At 31.2% G+C, this 27,771-nt stretch overlaps 4 protein-coding genes across 7 annotated transcripts; 3 read left to right on the top strand and 1 right to left on the bottom strand.

Annotated features, from left to right (window-relative positions):
- Positions 1 to 422: 422 nt before the first annotated feature.
- On the bottom strand, positions 423 to 5,704 carry EMB3103 (Pentatricopeptide repeat (PPR) superfamily protein). The gene is made up of 10 exons (XM_047317416.2): positions 5,462 to 5,704; positions 5,295 to 5,379; positions 4,877 to 5,140; positions 4,152 to 4,454; positions 2,911 to 3,015; positions 2,605 to 2,704; positions 2,193 to 2,512; positions 1,348 to 1,524; positions 1,135 to 1,263; positions 423 to 824 (listed from the first exon to the last, which is right to left on the bottom strand). Exons 1-10 carry the CDS (start codon positions 5,665 to 5,667, stop codon positions 609 to 611), a joined length of 1,905 nt encoding a protein of 634 aa, XP_047173372.1. The 5' UTR covers positions 5,668 to 5,704; the 3' UTR covers positions 423 to 608.
- A 4,491-nt stretch (positions 5,705 to 10,195) lies between these two features.
- Positions 10,196 to 14,595, top strand: CDC48C (cell division cycle 48C). The gene is made up of 10 exons (XM_047317390.2): positions 10,196 to 11,146; positions 11,462 to 12,039; positions 12,145 to 12,297; positions 12,900 to 13,016; positions 13,123 to 13,227; positions 13,530 to 13,595; positions 13,687 to 13,751; positions 13,822 to 14,023; positions 14,191 to 14,295; positions 14,397 to 14,595. Exons 1-10 carry the CDS (start codon positions 10,273 to 10,275, stop codon positions 14,442 to 14,444), a joined length of 2,313 nt encoding a protein of 770 aa, XP_047173346.1. The 5' UTR covers positions 10,196 to 10,272; the 3' UTR covers positions 14,445 to 14,595.
- Positions 14,596 to 16,962: 2,367 nt separating this feature from the next.
- On the top strand, positions 16,963 to 20,232 carry LOC124841158 (RNA demethylase ALKBH9B-like). Its single transcript, XM_047317373.2, has 6 exons — positions 16,963 to 17,162; positions 17,414 to 17,908; positions 18,534 to 18,619; positions 18,694 to 19,004; positions 19,641 to 19,712; positions 19,795 to 20,232. Exons 1-6 carry the CDS (start codon positions 17,051 to 17,053, stop codon positions 20,024 to 20,026), a joined length of 1,308 nt encoding a protein of 435 aa, XP_047173329.1. The 5' UTR covers positions 16,963 to 17,050; the 3' UTR covers positions 20,027 to 20,232.
- A 1,387-nt stretch (positions 20,233 to 21,619) lies between these two features.
- LOC124841187 (phosphatidylinositol 4-phosphate 5-kinase 7-like) lies at positions 21,620 to 27,133 on the top strand. 4 transcript variants are annotated; one of them, XM_047317407.2, is made up of 11 exons: positions 21,620 to 21,731; positions 21,927 to 22,091; positions 22,792 to 22,954; positions 23,067 to 24,134; positions 24,295 to 24,462; positions 24,716 to 24,881; positions 25,150 to 25,260; positions 25,339 to 25,529; positions 26,018 to 26,163; positions 26,289 to 26,445; positions 26,717 to 27,133. In XM_047317407.2, exons 3-11 carry the CDS (start codon positions 22,938 to 22,940, stop codon positions 26,994 to 26,996), a joined length of 2,304 nt encoding a protein of 767 aa, XP_047173363.1. In that variant the 5' UTR covers positions 21,620 to 21,731; positions 21,927 to 22,091; positions 22,792 to 22,937; the 3' UTR covers positions 26,997 to 27,133. The 4 variants fall into 4 exon arrangements, with proteins under 4 accessions (XP_047173363.1, XP_047173365.1, XP_087972758.1 ...); XM_047317409.2 differs by lacking the exon at positions 21,620 to 21,731 and having other exon boundaries at positions 21,796 to 22,091; positions 26,292 to 26,445; XM_088116632.1 differs by lacking the exon at positions 21,620 to 21,731 and having other exon boundaries at positions 21,797 to 22,091; positions 25,342 to 25,529; positions 26,292 to 26,445.
- Positions 27,134 to 27,771: the final 638 nt, after the last annotated feature.

Here is a 27,771-nt window from a genome sequence, read left to right as displayed (position 1 = left end):
TAACATATTTTAATTTAACACATATTTGCGTGAGTATTTTTTTTTTTTTATTTCCAAAGTTGATCTAAATGCACCGTGAGCGTTTATTTCCATATGGTCCAGCACATGCGCATAGCCAAAACCCCCAACAATGGAAAAATTTCTGGTGGGTCGTTTGAGTATTTGAAAATACCGAATTTCTACATGCAGTAATTATGAAAATAGCTAAATTTTAAAAAATATATATGAAAATAAAAAACTCATACCAACTGTACATAACTTTAAATGAATAAGTCTGCAAAAAATCATATAACTATTTGATGGGATATATTTATCTATGCTGTATATATTTTTTAACTCAATCTTTTAGTTATTTGTTAATAAATATTATTCCTTAGAAATAGATGGTTAGTTTTCTGTTTCATAAAATTAGTCACTTTCAGTAATATTCAACCGCGTTCATTAAAACAAGAATTGTGCTTTGATAGTATTCCATTTTAAACATATACAACTCGTCAATCCACACCACTAGACTAAGGTGTAGATATGACTCAATTGAAAAAAATGAAGTAATACAATGTACCATCCAGCACTATCTCCTCAATCGTAGAGTTAGAATGATGCTTTATCTAGTGAGATTTTTGTGTTTTAATTGTACTCCGTTGCTTGGACAAAACCTCGGCAATGAGCTGACGACCAAATAAGTGTGAATTCTTGAGGATTAAATTCCTTGTTGATGAATCAACCACGTAACCTTGCCCTGGCATCCACTGTAGTAAGTGTAGCAGCAAATCCTTCTTTTCAGGCTCATCTAAATACCGTGACACAGCCTTCCCAAATAAATCCTGCACAAGAACGAATATGATTAAGTTTCGAGTAAAAATTTAAAGAGAAAACACAAACCCAAGCTCTAGGGTCACTGAAAATCCTTTAATCTGGACCAAGTTGTTAAAAAATTCCATCAGTTATTCTACTTTATTCAAACTGTCAAAAAGCAAACAAGTCAAAGTCAGGGCTTTTGCCGTGCCAATAGTATGATTTTTGGTTTTAGAAATCCTCTGCGTTGGTGTCATTGTGTCAAGGAAAAAAAAAAATCATGAATCAAATGTCATTCTAATAACCGAATTCAAATTGAAATACCACCAAGCCCATTACCTGATCAAGCTTGTAGCCACTATCATGGAGAGTCTTCAGAACATCATTTATATAGTTGATGTTACCTGACTTCAAGAATGCAATAGCAAATTTTTTGGTGGCAGGACCAGAAATAAATTTTGCATTATCCTGAACAGGACAAGATTCATCATCAGATGAACTGCAATGACAAGAGAAACACTAGGATTTATGTATTCTTTAAACCTAGAATACCTTGACTACTACATATGCATCTTTCAAAAGATGACCTGCTAGGAGAATGTACAAAATCTTCTCATGAAGTGACTTGCACATTGTTCTCTTGCCATATCTCAACATGTTGTAAACAGAAAATGCCTCTGAATAAGCATTTACCTGACTAAGGTGGGATATTAAAGAGGAACAGAGCTCCTTCAAAGAGAGAAAGACATTATAAACTTTTATTTAGTAACTAAACCAACAGCAGAATAAGATTGCATTAGCTTCATCAAATGAAACAATCTCGGTTTTTTAGTTGTGTAAGTGCAACTTCACAATTAGACTCTTTTCCCTTTTCTAATCATTGAATTACATGTCTTTCATTTTTTTTCTTCAATAACGCAGCTATTTCCGTCAGGTAAAACTGTAAGGCTAATTAGTAAATTAGAAAACTTTAATAACAATATCTTAGTAATAGAAAGGAAAAAACCTAAATTTTAAAAAAATGCACGGAGATATATAATTGTAGAAAGCAGAAATCTACACCAGGTTCTCGGCAACAAAGATGTGAAATCCCTAACCTGAGTCCAACAATTTATGTAAAAAAATAAAAACTAGAGCATAAGTCATCCACCTAATGGGGTCTATGGGGTCTAGAGTGAACAGTTGCATACAGCCTTAACCCTACTAGCAGAGAGGCTGCTTCCAGGATTTGAACCTGTGACCTTTAGGTAACAAGGTAGCAGCCTTGCCGCCACAAAGATCCAAAAAGATGTGTACACATAATAAAATTAAAAGGACAGTATTCAGTCACATAATGAGGAAGACCAAGTTCAATAATACAGGGGATTCCATAGTAGTACTTGGATAAAACACCATACCTCTCCTGGTTGATGGCCTTTACTATGCATGTCCTTCATGGTTCGATAAGCTAATAGATACATTTTTTCTCTACAGAAATATTTTATTAGAATATGAAATGTATTGTAGCTAGGACTGATTGCCAGTTCATCCATCTTTTTTAGAGTTTCCATTACACTTTCCATTTCACCTACTCTACAGAAAGCACACAGCATTGAATTCAGTATAACTAGATCATATTTATTAGAGGTGGTTTCAAAATCCTTAGCTAACTGTTTTGCTTCCCGAAAAAGCTTGGCTCGACATAATGCTGATATCATGATACTATGAGCATAGCCATCTGCACATGTGGGAAATAAACAATAGCTTAGAATAACCAGATATTTATATGGATGTTTATCATGTCATATCATTTCATTGAATACAACTTACCTGATCTGACATGGTTTTTCATCATTTCATCAAAGGTTAGTTTGGCTTCATGTATTTGTCCTGCCTTAGCTAGGCCATCCATGAGTATACAGTATGGCATCTGCATATAAATTCAGATAAGTAAATAGTGGTAGTTGGAAAAGAAGACATGGAAAAACAAATTGTATTAAATAAGGATATATAATTTATGATATGAAACAAATAGTAGGTCATTAGTTAAGCATAGATAATATGATTTGTATTAAATAATCTCACAATGTTTTAGACACAAAACCTTTTGTTGTTCATTTCAAAGGTTTTTCTTACCTCATCTTCAGCATAGCCCAAATTTTTCAGTTCAGCTAATAATTCTCTAGACTTGTCAAACAAACCTCCTTTAACATATACCTTCAGTAAGGTAGTCAAGATGACCTGCAAAACATTATTTTAAATAAGCGTGAGTCCTTTATAGTGAAGGCTTGCTTTATATCAAATATTAAAAAGTAACATACAGGAATCATATGAAAGGTTTTGCATTTCAACAAGACAAACAAAGTGATTTTATATTGTATATCTCTCTCTAACACTGCGCTTGAAGTGTGGGGAATATACAGGCCTAACTACCTTGCTCCTAAATTCATATTTTTATTAGAAGAACAAAAGTGGTAAGGATTGAAAACTAGACGACTGTTACAGAGACGTAGCTACTATGTAATGAGCTTGCTATGTCTTAAACTGATAGGCAAAGTCACGGATGATATTATACTATAAGCATTGTTGTCCAACCCATATTAGTGATTATAAAGCAAATAAAAATATCTTATGAATGCTAGAATGCCCTCATCATGCCATAAGATTTATTAAGATTGATGGCATTGAGATGGATGAATGTGCAAAAGCTTAAAGATAAAAGAAACAAAACAGCTTCAGTTTTTTACTTTGTTATTAAAACTGGTTATAATATTCCACTTCTAGGGTAAATTATATTGACATGTTAGACTGAGGAAGCTGCATATATTTTCCTCGCCCAGTTTTCTCAGAGGCAATTTATTATTTTCTTGACTTCAAATTTTTAAAAACTATGTATTTCGGTAAAGTGTAAATGTCAAGGACATGACGTCCACTTCAAATATTTTGTATTGATTCATGCATCACTTTTTTTACTCGTTGAAGTTTTATAATAGTTGTCACAGTTGCCATTTTAGTTTCCTTTATCTGTATTAGTCTGGAAATCTCAACATTTTCCGTTGACTTTAGAATAATACTGATTTTTTAGTAGTTAATACTTGTACCAATCCACATGAAATCAATCCTTTACTAATACTTTTGTATTTTAAATAATCAGTATACTTGCTTCTATTGAAGATAAAATCCTAATTTTTCCATCTACAATTCTGCATTGTGTATCTGCCATGATGTTAAGATATCTAAGTTTCCAAATTTTAATTTTAAATCATAGAGAACAATAGTCATGCCAGTAAATATTATCAAAGACCATGATTTAATAGCCATAAATTGCTACACACCAGCTGTCATCTTAAAATTAGTAAATGGCAGGGAAAACAAACCTTGTTTGGTACTAACCCTTCAGATTTCATATCTTGAATCAACATATCAGCTTTTTTGTAGCTTGCACATGTTGAGTAAGCATTCAGCAAAGAGCTATAGTGATAAACATTTGGTGAGTGACCTTCATCCTTCATCTGGTTAAAATATTTTTCTGCTTCTTCCCATTTACTATTGGAAGCACACACTGCCAGGATTGTCCCATAAGTTACACCATCCATCTGAAGTTTATTGTGTTGCAATTCCTCAATTAACTCTAACGCCTTAGGATAGCCATTTTCTATTTTAATGCAACCTGCAAGAAGCTAAACATGAGAACAATCAAAATCAGAAAATAGGAAAGTATTAAATCCTAAGCTTAGAGCCATGTAAATGCCTAAAACATAAAAAATCAACACTACAGAGTCTACTGGAGAAGGCCCTGTCTTTGTTATTGCAGAAGGGTACAGCAAGCCAAAAAGAACCATCATCAAGCCAAAGAAATGAGCAGATTTTGTGGGCCTTTAGTACTGTCCTAGTTGCTCTAGAATGTTAACTCGGCCAGTGAGGAAAAATCTTGTTAGAATAATGCCTAGCTGGAGGATCCTTTTGAGTAGGAGTTAGTTAGAATCAGAGAGTTGAATGATTTTAAAGTTACAACTTCAAGAATGCTGAATTAATTAAAAAGAACTCATTTTTCACAAATGAAAGGAAAGCGTGAAATAAGATAAAGAATAAAATGGCATACCGTGCTGTAGGTAACAAGATCAGGAACTAGACCATCTAGCCGCATCTGCTGAAAGAGTTTCATACCAGAATCAAACTTGCCTTTCTTGATTAAACAACCAAGAACAGAGTTGCATACAAGGATATTTTTCCTGGCTGATTCATCTTGAATGTTATGATACAGTTGCAACATCTCAGCAGCGTCAAGATTACTAGCCATGAACCTCGTGTAATGAGAATAAGACGAAACATCGATCTTGTTGTTCTCTTGCATCCACTTAAACAGCTGCAAATGCAATTGCAATTATAGTAAAATCATCGGGGAACGATGCATTGGTAAAATAAAATAAAATATTTGTAGTTAATCTGTAAACTTTAATTCATATTAATTTCTAAAAGCTATTTGTAGTTTATACATAAGCAGAGGAAAAAGGGAGCACCTGAGAGATATGGTTGAATTTGCTTGAACTTTTAAAGTGATAAAGAACGGCATTGAGGTCTTTGACGGTCAAAGATTCTCCTAGCCTGAAAGTCATAGACAGAGGGTGAGAAAATGTTGAAGGGAGAAGAAAGAGTGAAAATACGGCGTAGCAATGGAAGAGAAAACCTCGCAAGAGTTGAGGGCAAATCGGAAGAGCGCTGAATTTCAAGTGTGGCTGCTTTTCTTGAGGAGGGGAAGGATTTGGAGCTTCGGAATTTGACGGTGGTTCTGTGAGGTTGAGGCTGACTTCGAATTTGGGTGGGTGGCTCCGCCGTCGAGGCGGAAGCCGGAATTGCCATTGGCGAAGGGATTGCAGAGTGGCCAAAACCCATTTTTTCTTTCAGCGGAATTCATTCTCAGTTAAACTTCTTAAATATTAACTCTCGGTAAAATGTAATTAATTCAACTAAAAATATAGATTTATTGACAATTTTAAATATGAAAAATTAAGTACTATATATAAAAAATTATATAGTTTTGGGTTAGAAAAATATATGAATTCAAAAATACCAATAACTCAATATTCATATTTATACATGAGTAATAAGTTTTCTCAAATCTTACTTAATCTATCCTATAAACTTTCCTACCTTCTTAAGCTAAAATAAATAAATAAAAGTTTTTTTTGTAAATTTTTTAATTTCTTTGTATTTTTTTTCTAATTTCAAAATAACATATTTTCATAATGATAAAAAAATAGTCCAATGAATTGTATTTATACATGTATTCAAGGTCACTTACTCAAATAATGAGTGATCAAATAAATCTAATTTTTCTTTTATATTTGTATTTTTAATGGTTGAACAATGAGTTATGTCATTGTTAGTTTATCATCATCTATTAAATTTGTTTTAAGTGGTGTTAGATATGGAAAATGGTAAATAGTTAATTTAACATAATAAATATTAATATGTTTTGTTTTAAACATAATAAGAAAAAAAAAGAGTAGTGTAAACTTTTCAATTTTATTAATTTTATTTAAACTCTGATATTAAATAAAGTAATTGAATATATATTTATTTTTTATTGAGTATCGAATATTTATTAGTTATCGAATATGTTTATTAAACAGAAAAATTAATGCTAACTTGAAAAAATGACTACAAAATAAAAATTTTAAAAAATAGAATTTGTTAAAAATTATTATTAATAAAGTATAAAAATTATTATTGAAAAAATTATTATTAATAAAGAATAAAAATCATTATTGAAAAAATGACAACAAAAATAAAAATTTTAAAAATAAAATTTGTTAAAAATTATTATTAAAGTATAAAAAATATTATTGAAAAAAATATTATTAATAAAGTATAAAAATATATTATTGAAAAAATGACAACAAATTAAAATTTTAAAAAATAGAATTTGTTAAAAAACATTATTAGTAATTGATAAAGTAAGAATTAATAAATTTAATACAGACTTATTTATTATTAGTAATCTTTATCATATATCTCCATCATATAAAAATATTATATATATATATATATATATATATATATATATATATATATATATATATATATATATATATATATATATGGGGTTTGCTAACGCGCGTACGCCTGTTTTTCAGTTGGTACATTTTAGCAATGTGTACCGGGTTTTAGTAGACAAAAATACCCTTATATATCATGGATTCTAAGTTTTAAGGTTAAGGGTATTTTAATAATTTTCATTCTCAAAACTTAAAAAAAAAAAAAGAAACCCCCCAAACCCTTACTCACCTCTCTCATTCCTCTCAATCATTTCTCTTTCATCTCTCTCACTCCAACCTTTTCTCTGTCATTCCTACTGTAGCCCCAATTGAAAAAATCAGAAACACTTGCCTTTAAACAATTTGTCTTTCTAAAGAGTTGAGTCATTGACATATTCACCTTGAGGCAAAGGTTCATTCAAGATCTCTTCAATTTCACCATCTTCACTAATTTCTCTAATTTCATCATCTGCATATGTTGAATCATCATCTCTAAAAAAACCCTCCAGGCCAATTACCAATTCTTTCGGATGTCATTATGCTTGTGAAAATTAGATAAAATTAGATAAGACAAAAATTATAAAATAAAAACTCATTATAAAGTCATTTTTTGTAAGAAATTGTTTAATAACAAGTATTTCTGATTTTTTTTCCAGGTCAATTACCAATTCCTTTATGCTTGTGAAAATTGGATAAAATTAGAATAAGACAAAAATTATAAGATCAAAACTCATTATAAAATCATTTTTCTGTAAGATTGTTTAACTTTCAATTGGGGCTACAGTAGGGTGTTTCTGATTTTTTCAATTGGGGCTACAGTAGGGATGACAGAGAAAATATTGGAGTGAGAAAGATGAAAGAGAAAGGGTTTACAGGAATGAGAGAGGTGAGTAAGGGTTTGGGGTTTCGTTTTTTTTTTTTTAGTTTTGAGAATGAAAATTATTAAAATACCCTTAACCTTAGAACTTAAAATCCATGGTATATAAAGATATTTTTGTCTACTAAAACCCGGTACACATTGCTAAAATGTACCAACTGAAAAACAGGCGTACGCGCGTTAGCAAACCCCTATATATATATATATATATAATACATAAAAAAGCTTAATACGGTCTTAATTTTCTTACTTGTTTAAAGTCTTCATTCTACTTTTGAGTTGCAGGTCTCGTGTTTCGTGTTTTGTAAGAATGACGTAAATTGGTCATTGTTGACAGTTTAAAAACGTTAACCATGTAATATTCACTTTAATCCATATTGAATGACATATTTAGTTATTCATTAAGGGTGTGTTATTTTGAAAGAATTTGGGGGAGATGATTTGGGGGAGATAATTTGAATGGATTTGAGTGGATTTGTGGGTAATTTTTTTGTTGTTTTTTTGAGTGGATTTGTGGTTAATTGAGAGTGGATTTGGAAGTAAAGTTTGTGAGAATTAGTGTAGGATTTGATTGATGTGATAGATTTTAAAAATTTGTTTAATTGGTAGAAAATAAAGATTACCAAATTGCCCCTACTTATAAAAGTATTATAAAATGTTATTTTGTAATGTTATATTTAATTGTAAAAATGTTTATAAAGAGAAAAAAATTATGAAAAATTATTAAAATTAATATTTAAAAATTATAAAAAATATATCGTAGTAAAATGAATGTATTTTTAAACAGTTTCTTATATGAATACACCGACAATGTATAAAATAATACTTTTACAATGCATAAGGTCATCCGTTTCTGCATTCTCTAGTCAATTATTCATCTTTCTATAAAATTTGTTTTATTCAATATACATTTTCTAAATCAATCCTCTCTTATCCACGTGAACAGAAAAATCAGTTCAAACGAACAGAGCCTAAGTGAAAAATTTATGTGAATTACCCTTAACCTTAATTAAAGTTTTAGATACCTTTGATTTCCATTTTTTCAAATAAATCTAGCTGCATGGGTTCCTCGTTACGTAAGGAGACACTCTCCACTTTTCCTATTTTGGTTCTATTCGCATTAGAACTCTGAATTAGAGTTCTGTTTGTAGGATTGTGATCTCGCGACGTTGAGTTTCATTCCTTATATTGGATTTCTGTTTTGTTTTCTCTGCAGGTTGGTGACGCAATGGTAGATGTTTTTTGTGATACTATGATTTGTGGATTTTAGGATTTTCATTTAGGATTGAGGGTTCTGACTTGGAAATTTCTTTTGTCTTGTTTCCCCTTTGCAGATTGTTAATGCGATTTGGGGTTAGGATTTTCGAATTGGGGGGTTTTGTTTTCTGATTTCACGTTTTAGGATTATCTGCAATTGTATCATGATCTTGCACTTTTGGGGTTCTGAAAATACGTGATATTGAGTTTTGGGGTTCTTTGAATTCGGTTTATGAAATAAAGCTTTGATGGGGATTGCTTTTAACCTAATTATAATTTTCTTTTACTTTACGTCAATAACTTTAATTTTTAATACTTACACAGATAATTGTCGTGAGCTTACCATGCAATGAATAATTGGACATGTCATTATTCGTTAATGTGGATTCACAATCAACTTAAACAAGTTTTACGAAAATGAGGAATCACTTTGAACAACTAAAAAGTATGATACTTTAAGCACAACTAACAAATTTATGACCAAAGTTAGTACTAAGCCCGTAAAAAACAATTAATTTTAAAAGGATTACCTGAAAGATTAAAAAAGTTTTGATAAATTTATTTTTAATCCTAAACATTATAACATTTTTACTAGAAATATTGTGTACTTTACTTTTTAAACATTGTCCCAAAAAACTGATTGTAACTAAAAACAAATATATCCAAGCAGGAAACCCACTTGACATTATTAGTCTGAAAGGGTTAATAATATATTTAACATATTTATGTTTTTATTGATATGTTTGATATACCACATGTCATATATTGACATATTTAGAGTTAAAACTTAGTAGTTTTTATATTATATTTTACATCTTTTATTTTGTAACAGGTTTTAAAACTTAGTATTTGTATAAATACGTATTATCCAAAGAAGTATACAACATAATTTCAATTTAAACATATAATGATTATAACATAACTATAATTATCTTGTTAAGAATTAAAATTTTACTTAAATTTTTATTTTGATATTAAAGATAAATGTCTAATTAGAAAACAATTTTTTTTATAATGTATATATTTTAATATATTATGAAACACAAAATATTTATGATTAATATTTTATATATATAATAATTTATTATGAGATTTTGTTATATATTTAAAATATTACGAAATATTTTTATAATATTTATAATTAATATCTTATAATATAATAATTTATTATCTAATAAACTTGAAATATTATAATATAACAATTAATTATATAATATCTTGATGATATAATGATTGATTAGGGATTGTGAGAAATTTGTGTGATTTTGGTTAGGGTTTACGAGAAAGCAGAGCTTCCAGTTTCGGTTTCGAACAGGTGGGGGGAAAATGGGAAGAAAAGGTGGAGGAAGGTTTTTTGAAAAATCTCTCCGTCGCCGTATTGAGATCTGCACGTCCAAATACTCCACTGCCGAAGAAATCGCCAACCATCTCCGTTCAACTTATCCCGATTACCACAGAACCAAACAACAAACCCTAATTCGGTTTGTTCAGGAAGCTATTCATTCCATGGAGAAGCTGAATCACACTCCCACGCCTAAGTATTCAGACGACGGCAACATAGAGTCCCAACGCGCGTCTCGAAAGCGTAAGAAGAATATTGACGAAGGTGAAGAAAGGCTGAAGAAAATGGAAGCTTTACACGTGCGAAGGAGGGTGCAGAGTTCTTCGGAGAGTAATGACGAGGAGAGTAATGATGAGGAATCGGTGTCGGAGGACGCAATTTACGGTGAGAAGTTGGAGCCTCAGTTTGATTTGATGAAGGAAATGCTAAGGATGTCATATACGCCAAAGAAGGTGGCGGCAGCAGCAACGGAAGAAAAGAACATTGAAATAGAGATGGGTAATATAAGTAAAGGCACGGAGATGGGTAATATAAGTAAAGCCACGGTTCTGAATGAGGTGGGAGACCCATCTCTGCTTTCGGTTTCGGTTTCAAACGGTGAGGGGAAGAAAGATTGGCCTAGATTTAAGGATTTTGGTGGGATGAAAGAAGTTTTGGAGGAACTAAGAGAAGAGTTGATTGTACCTTTGGTTCATGGTGAAATTCTTAGAAAATTAGGAGGGAAGCCAAAGGCAGTTGGCATTTTATTGCAGGGTCCACCTGGATGTGGGAAGACCACACTTGCTCATGCTATAGCTAATGAGTCAGGTCTTCCTTACTATCGGATTTCAGCTACTGAACTAGTCTCTGGGGTATCAGGTATTAACATTTACTTCTTTGGATATTAACTTCGTGTTCTGGACAGTTCAATAGTTCAGTTGCATTTTTTTTACTATCCTTCGTTATATATAACTTCTCTCGCTTGTAATTTCTTTACTTTAATGCATTAAGTCTCTGGAATAGTGCTTACTTACATTGCCAGAGAAGTGAAATTTTATAAAATATTGTGATAAACAGTATCAAAGAATTAACAATATCCCATACACTCTGGTTCTGCATATTATAGTTAATTATGCTAATTCTCACGTTTGAGTTAGTTAAGATAAAGTGAATATGGGTTTTTTGCGTGGTTAGGTGCATCTGAAGAAAATATTAGGGAATTTTTTGCTAAAGCTTACAGAACTGCACCTTCTATAGTCTTTATTGATGAGATTGATGCAATTGGTTCTAAAAGAGAGAATTTGCAGCGGGAAATGGAAAAACGAATGGTGATGCAATTAAGCACTTGCATGGATCAATCAACTGCTGATAATGTTATTGTAATAGGAGCTACAAATAGGCCTGATTCTCTTGACCCTGCCTTAAGAAGACGATTTGATCGTGAAATTAGCATTTGTGAACCTGATGAATCCGCCAGGAAGGAGATTCTATCTATTCTTACTTCTAATTTTAGATTTGATGGTTTATTTGATCTACATGAAATAGCCAAGTTTACATCAGGATTTGTTGGTGCTGATTTGGTAACTCTAGTTGATAAGGCTCTTCGATGGGCAACAAAGAGAATAATTAACGAAAGAACGAAGAGAATAATTGACCAAAGGAGACATGAAATACCTGAACTCATGAGCGAGCATATTGAAGAATGGCGGAGGGAACCTTTGTCCACGGAAGAATTAGATGAGTTTGCCTTCATCAAAATCTCCGATTTTGAGGTGCTTTGATTTTTGTCCTTGTCTACCTATTATTATTTGTAAGAATATCCTAATTGTCAAGTACTTCATCTCGTTAATAATTTATTTACCTGGACATTCATGCAGCAAGCATTAAGAAAGGTACAACCTTCATTAAGAAGAGAAGGATTTGCTAGCATTCCTAAGGTAAAATGGGAAGACGTTGGGGGGCTTGATCATTTAAGAAAGGAGTTTGAACGATATATTGTAAGGCGTATAAAATATCCTGAAGATTATGAGGTAAACACATTACGGCCCATTTTTAAAATTGCAATTGCATCTTCAGTTGAATTTTATTTCCTTTCCATTTCTCTTATTTCTCTTTTAATATTGCAATGGTTTTGAGTAGCTCTAATGTTAGGATTCAATTGCATGACCTGGGACTTGAGGACTACATTGGAAGTATGAGATTGGGGTATTAGGCGTTGGGTTCTCATATTAAATGAAATTTTGTGTTCTGGATAGATTGTTTAATATTTCTTTATTATGGTCACTCCCTTCCCTTTGCGTTTGAACAGAATTTGTGATGGAATAGGTTATCATGTTTTATAATTTTATTCTATACAAAAAGGCGGGTGATTGCTCAGAATTATAATTATATATTTTGCATGTTAGGGCGTTGCAATGGGATAGGATGTATGGAATAACATATAGTTGGTATTACACTAATATATATCGGTCTTGGATGCACTTCATTGTCTATGTATATAAGTATACAGTGAGTCTATAATTGGGTTACTGTATATTTTATTTCTTAATTTCTCTTTGGGCTAAAACTTTGACTTTTGTCTTGGCATAATTGTATATCACTCATTGCTTTGTCATGTATTCTTTTATTTTAGGCACTTGGGATTAATCTCGAGACTGGATTTTTGCTTTATGGACCTCCTGGTTGTGGTAAAACATTGATTGCCAAAGCTGTTGCCGGTGAGGCAGGGGCTAGTTTTATCCATATTGAGGTCTGTTTAAATACTCCCTGTTTCTTATTAATTTTGGTTGTCTTGTTTTGAATATGCATTTTTTATAAATGATTAAATTGCTTTAATTGCTTTGGTGTAATTATAGGGTGCCCAACTTTTAAATAAATATGTTGGGGAAAGTGAGCTTGCCGTTCGAACATTGTTTAGCCGTGCAAGGTCATGTGCACCATGTATAATTTTCTTTGACGAGGTTTGTGACTGGTTATCTTTTTAATAGTTATTTTATCATGACATGCCAATTTGATTTTGAATAGTGAACTAAATAAAAAAATAATATGAAGTATGTATCTTATGTTTTTGTTTTGTTTCTTATTCATGGTTAAGTATTTGTCTTTCACTCTTTCACATATTATTATTGTGATTGGGGCTTAAGCAGACTAGTTAGGTTAAGTTTGTTTCCATTATTAATTTCCTTGGTCTTCGAAGGAGCAAACAACTTGTTGTATAGCATATACCTACGAGTGCTAAAGTTTATTTTTATGCCATTTTCAGATTGATTCATTGACAAAAGAACGTGGTAAAGAGGGTGGTTGGGTTACCGAGCGACTGTTGAACCAGGTCAAATGATTAGTAGTCTTTTGTAATGAGAAAAGTATAGTCATTTTAACTGATAACAAGATGGAAACATGACAGTTATATGAATTTGCAGTTGCTTATCGAGTTGGATGGTGGAGAGCATCGACACGGTGTTTTTGTGATTGGTGCTACAAATAGGTACACTTTGTTCATCTGTTCTGAAAATAGTTATTTCATTACCCATCACGTCATATTCTCATTTTTGCAGGCCTGAGATGATGGATCGTGCTCTCTTACGGCCGGGTAGATTTGGTAAACTTCTTTATGTTCCTCTACCTGGCCTTGATGAGCGAGTTTTGATATTGAAAGCTCTTGCAAGGACTATGACAATTGATGCCACTGTGGATTTGAGTGCAATTGCCAGAATGGAAGTTTGTGAAAACCTAAGTGGCGCTGATCTTCGTAAATTGGTTTGTCTATGCTCTTTATTGATGTCGCTTCTTTAATGCTCACATCATTGTTGTATATTGTGTATGTATGTATGTTTGTTTGACTATTGTTGGGACAAACTTGTAGTTAGGATTATAGGAAAAGAGGGGAGTTAGTTTGGGAGATACTGATTGTATTGGCTATACAGATGAGTGAAGCGGCAATGGCTGCTTGGGATGAGAAAGATAAAACTGTCAAGAGTATTCATTTTGAGATGGCACTAAGTAAAATCTCGCCGTCAGTGTCTAACAGGGTACGTCGTATTCCTCTATTTTCATATGCATGAAATATGATGCCTGGTGGATAAATTAGTTAATAGAAATTTTCATTGATTTATTTTTATTTCTGGAACAGGAAAAGCAGTATTATCAGCACTTGTCGGAGAGGTTTAAAGTGGCGTGAACAACATGCCCTGGTTTTCAATTGAGTTGTTCATTGATCGTTTCCTTTGTTTTAAATTTATATCTTTGTTGTTTTTCATTTTTGTTTTACGGTGTAGATATGTTATTTATCACAACTCAACTATTATATAAAAAAAATTATAAATTCATTAGTTTTGGGTTAGAAAAATATATGAATCTAAATACCAATAACTCAATATTCATTTTTATACATGAGTAATAAGTTTTCTCAGATCTTACTTAATCTATCCTGTAAACTTTCCTACGTTCTTAAGATATGGATAAAGAAATAAAAGTTTTTCTCGTAAATTTTTTAAATTCTTTGTATTTTTTTTTTCTAATTTCAAAATAACATATTTTCATGATGATAAAAAACAGTCCATGAATAGTTAGATTTAAAGTAGATTCCAATCTTTGAAAATAATATATCTCCCCTTAAAAAAAGTGACATCTCTAAATCAATGACTAAATGAACTGTATTTATACATGTATTCAAGGTATACTTACTCATTTGAGTGATCAAATAAATCTAATCTTTTTTTTATGTTTGTATTTGTAATGGTTGTACAGTGATTTATGTCATTGTTAGTTATTATCATTTATCAATTTTGTTATAAATGGTGTTAGATATATAAAAAGATAAATATTAATTTAACATAATAAATATTAATATATTTTGTTTTAAACATAATAAGAAAAAAAGTATTGTAAACTTTTCAATTTTTATTAAAACTCTGATATTAAATAAAGTAATTAAATATATATTTATTTTTTTTGTTAACTATCAAATATTTATTAGTTATCCAATATGTTTATTAAACATATATGTATATATACATATATACAGATATATATATATGTATATATATAGATATATATATGTATATATATGTATATATGTATATATATAGATATATGTAGATATATGTATATATATATGTATATATATATGTATATATATATGTATATATGTATATATGTATATATATATATATATGTATATATGTATATATATATATGTATATATATATATATATATATGTATATATATATATATATATATATATATATATTACAATGTACATAATTTGCTGGTGTGTCATTAAAATTAATTTAAAATGTTTCATTATGTATTTTTCAACTAAATTTTTTATTACTGTTGTACAGTATTATCAAACAAATATTTTGTGTTAGTGGTGTAATATTTTTATTTCATTAAAGAAAATTAACTTTCAATTAATTTATTAGGATCGGTTATTTTGTTAGATATTGACTATTAATAAAATAATTAAATTACATGGAATAAAATATATAATTGTAAAAGATAAAAATAATAATTTTGCTGACTTGTTTCGATACTTAATTTTTTTTTATCACACACACTGTTTTTAGAAAAAATAGTTAACTCAAATTTTGTACAGATAATTTAAAAGTAATTAAACATTAGTTTTTTATATTTAAATAATATCAAATATTCTAAAAAAATAATTCAAAAAATATAAATCGATTATATATTTTTCATAAATTAAATTTATACTTCATTAAAACTTCTTAAATTATTGTTTTTTATACTTTTTACATTCTTTTAAATTAAAAATAATCAAATAATCCACATTATAGGTACTAATTAACACCTAAAATATATCCTAATATTAATGTATATTTGATGTTATGATTTTTTTTTTCATTGTAGGGGTTTTATTTGATTCAGTACAAATTAATCAAATTTTCAGTATGATGACACTTACAATTTAAACAAGAAGAAAAAAATGTTTTCATTCTATAATTTTTTTCCCCTCAAAATGTAAAGATCTGTTGCTTGACGACAAAGGAACTTTTCTTTATCCTCAAGTAAAGAATGCATAATTATTAAATTCAAAATATAAATATTTCATTCTCTAATAAACAAAAAATGTTGTATAGAATTATTAATTAAAGAATACGGACCAAAATGTGCCATTTCAATTTTCCAACTATAAATCTAAAAAATGTGTTATCAAAATGTTTTAGTTAATATGGTCATCAAACGTATTAATTGATCATTAATGATATTTACCTTTTCTGATAAGTTTGTCCGGTTGCAAGGTATAGTTATACTTATTTTTTTATTATACTTAAATTATATTTAAACTTTAAATTATTATAAAAAATGATACTTTATTTTTAAATTAAATTATAAAATATTTTATCCTTACTTTATGAAATAAACAACATATAAAAATTATGTTACAATCCATTCTCTTTATCACATAAAAAATAAGAAAATGTTTTACTTTTATATAAATATTTTATAATTTAATTTGAAAATAAAATGTATTTTATCATAATCTAAAAAAGAAAAAAGATATTCAACACATATATTTATAAGATTATTATTTTAACATCAACAAATTTTTATACACACTTTTTTTTATAATGTTAATTTTTTTTAATGATGTTCTGAAGTGGTTTAAACAAACATTTTCCATATTTATAACATTTGTTTGTTTCTCTTTCAATGATAGAATTTTATATTCTCTCTCCGTAGACTTGACTTGGCAACCACTTCATTCATCACAAAGAAAGGATCAAAACAGAAGTCAGTGTAAGTCATGGTATGCCGTATTCATGGAGTTTCTCAGATCTTTGAAGAAAGAGGACATTTTGGATCTCTTTTCTCATGGCTTCTGTTTCCACTGTCAGACCCTTCTCCATTCTCGGATCACAACACTACGCAAAAGTATCAAACACTTCATGCTCTTTAATTTCACTTCTTGTTAGATTGGTCCAGTGCTGATAATTCATGCATAACTCTTAGCTACTTTTGTTTTTATAAACATACCAAAACAAGTTACTTGCTTTTGCTTCTGGACTTTCAATTCAATTTCAGTTTTTGTGTTGATTTTTTTGTAATATATTACTAATGGATATGACACATATGCTTATATTGGCTAATGGGTGTCTATGGTAATCGGTTATCTATGCTCGTAGGAAAGTTGGATGAAACTTGCTCTTCGGAAGAAGGCTTTGAGTCTTCTGGTGACCATGTTGTGGAAATGCCTTTCAATGTTTCAAATTCAGAGTCTTTGAGTAAAAGAAATGAAAAACAATGGGATAGTCCGAAGAACTGTTCAGAGAGGCGTGATTCTGCTACTTCAAAGGATGACGAGAAACGCGTTTTTGATTGTTCTTCACCTGGGAATTTGGTGGGCTGCAAGCAATCTGATTTTGAGATTTTGTTAAATGATGGGATTTGTGAAGGTTCTTCGTTTAAAAATGGGTTATCTGATGAAAGAAAAGAGCGAATCAGGTATTCTCTGGTTTGCAGAAAGGACTTTACCTTTGTTGAAAGGATAAATAGGAGACACATAAATGTGCTCCAGGGGCTTGAACTTCACACTGAAGTTTTCAATGAGCTGGAGCAGAGGAAAATCGTTGAGTGGATATACAGATTGCAATGGAGGGGTCAACAAGGGAAACTTAAAGGTGATTCAGTCCTTTGATTTATCTGTGAACTACATTGTAGAACTTTAGATTTTCATATTTTAGTTTTTTTCAATAAAAACTCCCATGTTAAGCATAATTAACCTGCTGAAATCTTAAACCTTTCATAAATCAACTTCTGGGTAAGGACCACATGGTTCTTCCAGAACCTGGTTGGGAACATCCTGCAAGTCAGAAACACAGTGTATGTTCTTGCAGTGCTAAAATTAGATTTAAGATTCCAAAGTTTATGAAATGTAGAATTAAATGTGCGCTGAATTCTTCCTTTAACATGGTTCTCATCTGACTGGTTTAACCTGAGTAGTACATAAACCATTTTTTGTATGACTTCAACATAGATTCAAACTGACTTGATTCAGAATTCATGTAGTATATATTCAATAACTGTACACTCTAAAATCTCTTTAACCATGTTCAGTTCAAGGTATGGCAAAGATATTGCCTCTTATTCAGCATATAGCAATCTGTTTGTGGGAGTAGATACTATCATTTAACATACCTCAAAGTTTACTTGAACCACTTGTATTTGTATCAAAAAAATATCTCTACACTGGTGAAAAGTGTCTAGGTTTTGTATCTTACATGTACTGATCTTTCTCGTGTACAGATCGAACATATTCAGAACCAAGAAAGTGGATGCGTGGTAAGGGACGTGTGACAATACAATTTGGCTGCTGTTACAATTATGCAGTGGTAGGACATAATTTGCTCCTTTTCTCATTCTTATTTGACACTTTTTGCTTATTTACTTTTGTAAAACACTACAGAACAAAAGTGGCAACCCTCCTGGTATAATGAGAGATGAAGAAGTTGATCCAATACCACCTGTGTTCAAGCACATTATAAAGAGGATGGTTAGATGGAATATAGTTCCTTCCTCATGCATTCCAGATAGTTGCATTGTGAATATATATGAAGAAGGCGATTGCATTCCTCCTCACATCGACCATCATGATTTTGTGAGGCCATTCTACACCGTGTCATTCTTGAGCGAGTGCAAAATATTATTTGGTTCAAACTTGCAAGTTGTTTCTGCCGGAGAGTTTGCAGGTCCTACATCCATTTCTTTGCCTGTTGGGTAAGCTTCCATTCTCTCCTCTTCACTTCCAATCTGATATATGAATGAACTTTTGATCACGCTCTCTATTTTTCCTTCTAGCTTTGTGTTTCTGACTTAATACCGTGGTTGTTTGATTATTTTTACAAGTGTTTCGGATAATAGGGCGGAGAACTACTCCTTCACACTTTGTTCTTCACTCCGTTCAACTTGTTGTTCTTCTTACAGTAGTTTATTGTTTCTTCTTCTTTAAAATTCGAACTAAGCGGATGAGTATATGCTCGAGTCAATTTTAGTTATACCAATCAGTTATCATAGTTAAGCATTAAATGTTCAATAAATGTCATCACTTATTTTTTTATCTTATCTCTATTTATAGATTTTGAAGTGAATTTTTAGTTAGAGTTGATCTAACTACGACTCAATATCTCGTAAGTATGTTTTATCTTGTTAATCATGTTGGGTCTGTGATCTTTAATATGAAAGGCGGACTGATCGATTAATGAAATTGGTAACTAATCGGTCTATGTTATCTTGGAGGTTTTAGAGAATTGATCGATCGCTCTTTGTAATACGTTGACCGGACGGTCTTTACGATACAACAAACTATGTATTTATCATTCTTTGGGCAAACTAATGGCCATTTTGATCCTGTAGGTCAGTGTTCGTTTTGAATGGCAATGGGGCTGACATTGCTAAGCACTGTATTCCATCTGTGTCATCAAAAAGGTTCTTTTAATCAGTCAAATTTACTCAAAATTCCTTTCTCCTGTATTACTGTATCATATTCTAAAACATTTGTCTTTTACAGAATTTCTATTACTTTTAGAAAGATGCAGCCGAGCAAGTTACCATATAAGTTTTCACCCGATCCTGACTTAATGGGAATCAAGCCACTTGTCTTTTCATCTCTGAACAAATCAGATAAAGCACAAGACGAAGTTAGGAACCTAAATATTCAACAACAACACAAGGCTGACAGTGTTGAATCTGAATCAGACATAGCTTGGAACACCAAGAAGGCATCGCAATGGAAGATTTAGAAAGATGAAGATCAATAAATGCAAATGTTTATGTTTAATTTTCTCTTAGCATTGTTTATGTTTAATTTTCACAGGGAAAAACTATCAAGTCTGTCTTCTGGATGAAACTCCAAATAAAGAGTTATTCATCCCTGTAATATATTGTTTGCACATAGACTAAAGAAGTCAAAAATAATATTATAATATAGAAGTAAACGTAAATGAAACTTTATAGACTAAGTTATTACTGAATATCACTTTTTTAAGGATGTCCAAAAATAACATAAAGGATTGATGAAGACTTTTTTCTATACTAATAAATTAAGAAATCCATACTTAATTAATGAAGACAATGGCTAACATAATAATTACACTTCCTAGAAATTTTTCTTGTATAGTAGATTAATATTCCAAGTTTACAAACACAGAAAACAAAGCCTCAATTATTAAAGCAGATGTGTTTTTTCTCTATCAATAGACGTGTGCTGTCATGCCATCATATGTGCAACATTATTTTCTAAAGTCGACATATCACAAATTATACATTTAATTTTTTCCAAAGATGTAATATTTAAGAAGTTAAGTTGTGTGATAGCTATGAGAAATCTTGACCAATAATACAGAATTGAAATAATATAATAAAAAATTATATTTAATAATTGTTGATTAAAAAATAGTGCATTAACTATAACTATAAAATAAATCTTTGTATTTTAAAAGATTGTCTTTCGTTTTTTTAATTATTGATTAAATTAAAACTAAAATTTTCATTTATTTCATTTTGAATGTAAATATCGATGTTGTTTTTAAGAAATTCAATTTTAAATTTATTTTGCAATCTTCTTTTGATAATCTTTATTACAGAAAATTATCTTTCTATTATAGTTGTAAAATACAAAGAATTAAAATAAGAGAAATTAAACATATGAGAGGTGATAAATAAGACCATAAATCGTAAATGATTTTGTATTTAACTTTTGTTGTTTTAGAAGCAAAAGAAATATGACAAAAGTGAAATGAACGCAAACCATAAATAACTTTAAAAAAATAAAAAATATTTTAATAAATTTTTTATTTTTATCATATATATATATAAATGAAAATCATATTTTATAAACTAATTTTTTATATTAAATTTAAAGTTTATTTCTTAACATACCTTTATAATATTAAAATATAAGTTAAAATTTGTGTTTGGAAACATATCATTTTACTCTTATGGGATCATTCAATAATATCTTGTTCCACGTAGAAAGTTAGATTTAAAAGTGTAGTTCAAACATATGCATGAAAAGGGATTAAGTTAATACAATAGTGGTTAGGTTAGGTAGATATAAGTATCGTTTGGGTAATATAAAAGGAATATGATAAAGCAAGGACGCATGTTGTAGCCCACAGAGAAGAATCAGGTTCTGCAGTGGCCTTTTGTCCCTTTCGTGATGTCGCATATAAGATTAGACACAAATAGGTTTTGCATTGCATGGGATTTTATTTTATGAATTTAACTTTATTGAAAAGAAAAGCGAATTTAAACTTTGAAGGGAAGTGGGTTTACATTTGAAAGTGATTAGTGACAACTAATAACTTATTTAGGAAAGGACGAAAATAAGAATAAGACATTGCAAGGAGACAAGATGATTATAAAAGACAGAGAATGTGTGATGGTTGAGGTGTCTCCATTTCAGGTTGCTCACTGACGCTATGACAACTGGTACAAATACAAGGGGTACTGTTCATATATACTGTTGAAGTTTACGCTAAATATCTGAAACTTTACTAATTGAATTTAACTGCTTCAATAAACTAAGGTGATCGTTTGAATAAAGTAACCTGACAGCCAAAATCTCTTCCAAAGAGAATCTAGCTAGGTGATATATGAGAAATCCTGAAGCTTTATTTCATTAACTTTTTAATATGGCAGGGTGGTTGTCGGCTTTAGAATGGATAGAAGCATATCTGACAAGGATCTGGGAGCTCTTGTAGAAGCATTTTGTTTTGCAGAGGTTTTAGTTTTAGTTTTGCAGAGGTTTTGATTCTTGGGAAGACTTTTGGATTGATAATATCGATCTTCTGTGATCATTCCAAGGTCAGTTCGGTGGTTACTATTCTTGTAATGAATTAATGAATTATTGCAGTTTGTTTACTGTTCAATTCAACTTGTTGTTTCATTGTTATGTGTTCATCTCATCAGATCAATCAGTGAACTGTTATTGGATTATTGAACTAATTAGCCCAGTTGGCATATCTGGTTCAATATTAGTTTATCTATTTTTGTGCAGATGGTAAGTGCAAGTGGGGTTACTTTAATTCTACATTCTCTCTTTCTGTATTGAAATTTGACTTTTTTAACTTCTGATTTAGTTTTCTGGACTGGATCTGATTATTATATTCAATTTCTTCCACATGAGGCAAAGTATACCTACAAAATCCATAAATAAGCAAGAAGGAAAACATTATATGAAGATGATGTGATTTAGATTTTCTGAAGTTTTAAACAGACTGCATGAAACTTTAGCTAGAGAAAGCCTTTCTAGATGTAAATATAATGTAACAAATATAAAGAATTAGATGTACACCTGTACTGCACCATCTAGCAGTCATTTTGAATCTCTGGAGGATCCGAATCTAAAGATACGAGACAATAAAAAACCATGATTATGTAATATTTCTCTCTAAAGAGACTTTCTGTAAAAGCATTTGAAAAGAAAACTCAGAATCTGAACTAATATATGAAAGTGTACTTCTCTCCTACTGAGACTCATTTATGATGTTTGTGCATGTCCCAGAGTTCATCATCAATAAAGTTTTGAGACTAGTGAAAGCAGATGAATTTCCTTGTCACAGAGCAGCATGCTTAACCTTTATGTAAAAAAATGGTACATCTTATTCTCATCCTAATACTGATCTAGAACAGAGAAACACAGTGCAATTCATGGAGCACAATGGAAGGTGAAGTTCATGAAAACTCAATTCTCTGCTGCATTCATCTTGTGTTCTGTTTCTAATTTTGGACTTTAATTTTAGCATGTGGAATGATTTCACTGTTTCTTGGAAATTGTAGATTTGATGAGAAGTCCTTTTCAAATGGGGATGTGTACATGGGTATGATAAAGGGAATACTGCCCCATGAGAAGGGAAAGTACACATGGTCAGATGGAACAGTGTACGAGGGTGATTGGGAAGGTCAGAAAATGACAGGAAAAGGACTGATTGTGTGGTCAACAGGAGCACAGTACGAGGGTGAAATATGTGGAGGTTACCTACATGGTTATGGAACACTTTCAACATCTGCAGGGTGCAGTTATAGAGGGGGATGGAAGATGAATGCTCAGCATGGGATTGGACTAAAGAAGTATGCCAATTCAGATATGTATGAGGGTTTATGGAAAGAAGGAGTTCTTGAAGGTAGTGGAAGGTATACATGGAAAAATGGAAATATATATGTTGGGAATTGGAAAAATGGGACAATACATGGTCGAGGAGTTATGAAATGGGTTAATGGAGATACTTTTGATGGTTTCTGGTCAAATGGGGTTATGCATGGATCAGGAGTTTATAATTTTGGAGATGGAGGTCTTTATATAGGGACATGGAATAAAGGATTAAAGGATGGAAAAGGAGTGTTCTATCCAGCAGGTAGTAAAAAACCATCCCTAAGGATATTGCATAGCCCTCAAGACAGTGATGATAATGGTTTCTTGCTGAATATACAAAAACATGAGGCTCCAAAAGCTAGAGTTAAGCGCAGCCTTTCTGCAAACATTGCTGTCATTAGTAGATTCAAGAGTTTCCGTCAAATATCTCATAGGACTTCCTCATTGAAAATAAATTTGATCCGTAATGATGATTCTGCTCAAGACTGTGTATGTCAGGATTCTTCCCTTTCATTATCCAATGACTTCGATGAAGATCAATCCGAGGCATCCGTTAGAAGCACTTTGGTTTATGAAAGGGAGTACGCACAAGGTGTTCTGATTATGGAGAGAATCAGTGAGTGCTCTGAGTCATCACGAAACAGAAAACAGCAAAATAAGTTTAGTGTGAAGCAAGTAAACAAGAGTTCATGTTTGGACATTTTTCAAGGCCGGAGAAGCTATTATCTTAAGCTGAATTTGCAGCTTGGCATCAGGTAAAGTAGCTAATCAGACGTTTATAGTGACCCCTTTTGCATTAATTTTGGACAATTTGGTAGCTATGTTAACATTAAAAGTTGTCGATACCATATTTTGAAGTACCTTATTGTGTGCCATATGGTGTTTTTTGTTGAATTACATTGTCAAAATGCTCAGGTATACTGTTGGAAAAATTACACCAGTGCCTGCACGCGAAGTTCGATCATCTGATTTTGGGGATCGAGCTAGAATAAGGATGTACTTTCCACGGGCTGGTTCAAAGCTTACTCCACCACATTGTTCGATAAACTTTTACTGGAAAGATTATTGCCCTATGGTGTTCAGGTATCTATTAACTTTATTATCTACACCATGCTTCCATAACTTCGAAATCAGCAGAGTGCACTATACATTTGACTCCTTTGCATATGGCCACAATTTGATTGATTTTATGAGAAAATTATATGATCTCAAAGCATTCTACCTGTAGGAATGAAGGGTAGTATGTAGTAATTCATGCTCCCTCTAGTATGTAGCTTTACATATATTTTGGTCTTTTCTTCGTTCTTGGCATAATTTCACTAGCCTAAATTTCCAGGAATTTGAGAGAGATGTTCAAGTTAGATGCTGCAGACTACATGATGTCCATCTGCGGAGACAGTGGTCTAAGGGACTTATCTTCTCCTGGAAAAAGTGGCAGCATCTTCTATCTCTCTAAAGACGATAGGTTTGTGATTAAGACTGTGAATAAATCAGAACTAAAGGTTTGTTGTCCCTAAACTTAATTTTTCTGGTTAATGTTAAATTTATAAGTATGAGTCTAAGTCCCCGTTAGATAGAAATGAGAAAGTTAAACATAATATAAGGATGAACATCCATTAAATCATTACTTTAAGGTTTTTGGTAAAAGGTAATGTCAATCTCTTATGTAATTGAGTTCAGGTTTTATTGTTGTAAAACAATAACAAAACAATTTTTTTGATTAAGAAGGATGTCAGACATGTTTATATGCATATGTTTCTTTTGGTGCAGGTTCTGCTTAGGATGCTTCCTAAATATTATCGTCATGTAGGAGATAATGAGAATACTCTTATAACAAAATTCTTCGGGCTCCATAGAATAACACTAAGAGGTGGCAAAAAGGTATCACCTATCACCTATCTTGAACTTCTTTTCTCTTCTTTCAAATTGAATAGATATATATTTCCTTATTTTGTTTAGCAGGTCCGTTTTGTGGTCATGGGGAATGTGTTTTGCACAGAACTACAAATCCACCGTCGTTATGATCTGAAAGGGTCTTCACAAGGAAGACATACAGACGATGATAAAATCAACTGCAACACAACATTGAAAGATCTTGATCTAAAATATGAATTTCATATGGATAAAAAACTGCGAGAATCCCTACTCAAGTAAGTTGCTCCTAAAAATCAGTTACTGTTAGTGACAAATGTGCAAAGCTTTTGTTTGTATAACTGATGAATATTATCTGATAAAATTGGTAAACTGTTATCTTTCACATTGTAATCAGTAACTTGTCATAAAATTTATCATGAAAGATTTGTCAAAAGATGCCACTTTTTTGAGTAAATCTTCTGCTTAATGTCAGTGGAAAAACTATTGCTGGTAGAATTTCAATTCATGTTGAATAACTACTAATTAATTCTACTTTGTGTGTACATATCAATAACCTGTACAATCTGAAAATCAAAATGCTAACATGGATCATGGCATGTGTTGGTGTACTCAGTTACTTATCAATTTTAGCTGGGTGTAATGGTTTATATGTCATGAAAAATGTATCATGGCAAGTTGACGATTGCATTCAACATCTCACTGACTGCATACTAGGCACAAATTCACTCTCTAATCATAACCAGAATTTCGTTTTCTGGTGAAGGCAAATTTCCCTAGATTGCAAGTTCTTGGAGTCACAGCATATAATTGATTACAGCCTTCTGTTGGGGTTACATTTCCGGGCTCCAGAAAATATGAAGGCCTTCGTGGAACATCATGAATCAATGCAGAATTTACCTTCCGGAGATGGTAAGTACTCACTAGTGTATATGAATTTCTCTATGAACAAAAAGAAAAGAAACTATATTTTGGTATATAAATCTTAGTAAACTGACATCTTATGTGTATAATTTTGTGCCACTATGTACTGAAAGAAGAGGAACACTTGATTCTACCCAAAGGCTTGGTATTAGTTTCTCATGAACCAAGCATAGTCAACACAGCACCTGGACCTCACATTAGAGGGAATACATTGAGGGCATACTCAATGGGTGATAGTGAAGTTGATCTTTTACTGCCCGGTACTGCAAGGTATATTATAAATCTCATATCGACTAGAAAGACAAGGCCAATTTATAATATATAAGAGATAAGGCCAATTTATAATATATAAGTGGATCACATATCATTTTACAAGCCAATTTTGTGAAGTTGAGTTAGACTTAAAAATTCACTTCTTAACATGGTATCAGAACTCTTTATGTTAGGCCTATCCTAACGATATTTGTTGTTTGTTGGACAGTGTACTACATATTATTTCAGTGGTTGCCTTGTTTGATTGAGTTCTCATTTTGTTACTCAGGCTGAGGGTGCAGCTTGGAGTAAACATGCCAGCTCAAGCTACTAGGAAGATTGAGGAGGATAAGGTGGCAAAAGAAGTAGAGCTTTTTGAGGTATACGATGTTGTCCTCTACATGGGCATAATTGATATATTGCAGAGCTATAATCTGAAAAAGAAAATTGAGCATTCATACAAATCACTCCAATTTGACCCTATGACAGTATCGGTAGTTGAACCCAAAATGTATGATGAACGTTTCCTCAAATTCTTGGAGGAAAAAGTTTTCCCTCAGACCCCCTGATAGTTATTTTTGGTTTAATTCTTCTTTGTAAATTAGATGTTTCAAGGGAAGAGTGTTTATTTTTTTTTTCTCTGCTTCAATCTCATTCCTGTATATACAGTTTCTTTGCATAATTCTCCCAGAATCACTTCTGTTAAGCACTTCCAGTTCATACATTACAAAAACTTTGAAAGGAATGTGTCTTCACCATAAGACTATTCACATACTGATTCATGTTATTATCTCTTTTCTATCTCTTGTTTTAGGCAAGAAAGACATATACATATAATACCAACAATGAATATTAAACAATTTCTCAAATTGGTTCTAAAATTTTTTGCAATAGTATTCTTAGTTGTGGTTTTTCCTTTTGTCTTATTTGACCATCATTTTTTTTTCTGCATATAATTAATTTAGATTAATTCAGACAGCATTTTTGGCAGTAATTTGGAAATGGGAATTCTCAAACACTGTTGTTCCATTAATTTAAGATGCGAAGAGACTTTTTTAGCAAACTAAAAATTTGAATATAGCAGCAAGATACAAAATAATTTCAAATTAAACACATTATCTAGTTGAGTAGAAGGGACTCAGACCATAAAGCAAGTGATATATGTGATTTTTTAAAGCAAACTTTCTAGAATCATATAAACTGATCAAATGTACATAAATAAAAATGTACATAATTGATCTAAATAAGGATTTTGAGTTTTTAACACTGTTTTTAGTCCACAGTTTTGATTTGGATTATTTGAGAAAAGGAATAAATAAAATAAAATTAAAAAGAAAAGTTGAG

Source organism: Vigna umbellata, chromosome 5 (genome assembly GCF_029865625.1).
Source record: "Vigna umbellata cultivar VRB3 chromosome 5, Vumbellata_1.0, whole genome shotgun sequence".
Classification (NCBI taxonomy): domain Eukaryota; kingdom Viridiplantae; phylum Streptophyta; class Magnoliopsida; order Fabales; family Fabaceae; genus Vigna; species Vigna umbellata.
The sequence above is the reverse complement of the archived record's forward strand: the minus strand, read 5'-3'. Positions and strand labels throughout refer to the sequence as shown.

Bases quoted from the DNA above. Each gene is read 5' to 3' on its own strand.
- EMB3103 (XM_047317416.2), bottom strand. From the start codon at position 5,667: ATGGGTTTTGGCCACTCTGCAATCCCTTCGCCAATGGCAATTCCGGCT. The intron at 5,380-5,461 runs GTTTTCTCTTCC...TATGACTTTCAG, and splicing joins TTGCCCTCAACTCTTGCGAG to GCTAGGAGAATCTTTGACCG. The intron at 4,455-4,876 runs GTATGCCATTTT...TCTCATGTTTAG, and splicing joins ATCTTGTTACCTACAGCACG to CTTCTTGCAGGTTGCATTAA.
- CDC48C (XM_047317390.2), top strand. From the start codon at position 10,273: ATGGGAAGAAAAGGTGGAGGAAGGTTTTTTGAAAAATCTCTCCGTCGC. The intron at 13,017-13,122 runs GTCTGTTTAAAT...GTGTAATTATAG, and splicing joins CTAGTTTTATCCATATTGAG to GGTGCCCAACTTTTAAATAA. The intron at 13,596-13,686 runs GTCAAATGATTA...ATGAATTTGCAG, and splicing joins CCGAGCGACTGTTGAACCAG to TTGCTTATCGAGTTGGATGG.
- LOC124841158 (XM_047317373.2), top strand. From the start codon at position 17,051: ATGGAGTTTCTCAGATCTTTGAAGAAAGAGGACATTTTGGATCTCTTT. The intron at 17,163-17,413 runs GTATCAAACACT...CTATGCTCGTAG, and splicing joins GATCACAACACTACGCAAAA to GAAAGTTGGATGAAACTTGC. The intron at 18,620-18,693 runs GTAGGACATAAT...AAAACACTACAG, and splicing joins GCTGTTACAATTATGCAGTG to AACAAAAGTGGCAACCCTCC.
- LOC124841187 (XM_047317407.2), top strand. The intron at 26,164-26,288 runs GTAAGTACTCAC...ATGTACTGAAAG, and splicing joins GAATTTACCTTCCGGAGATG to AAGAGGAACACTTGATTCTA. The intron at 26,446-26,716 runs GTATATTATAAA...TTTGTTACTCAG, and splicing joins TTACTGCCCGGTACTGCAAG to GCTGAGGGTGCAGCTTGGAG.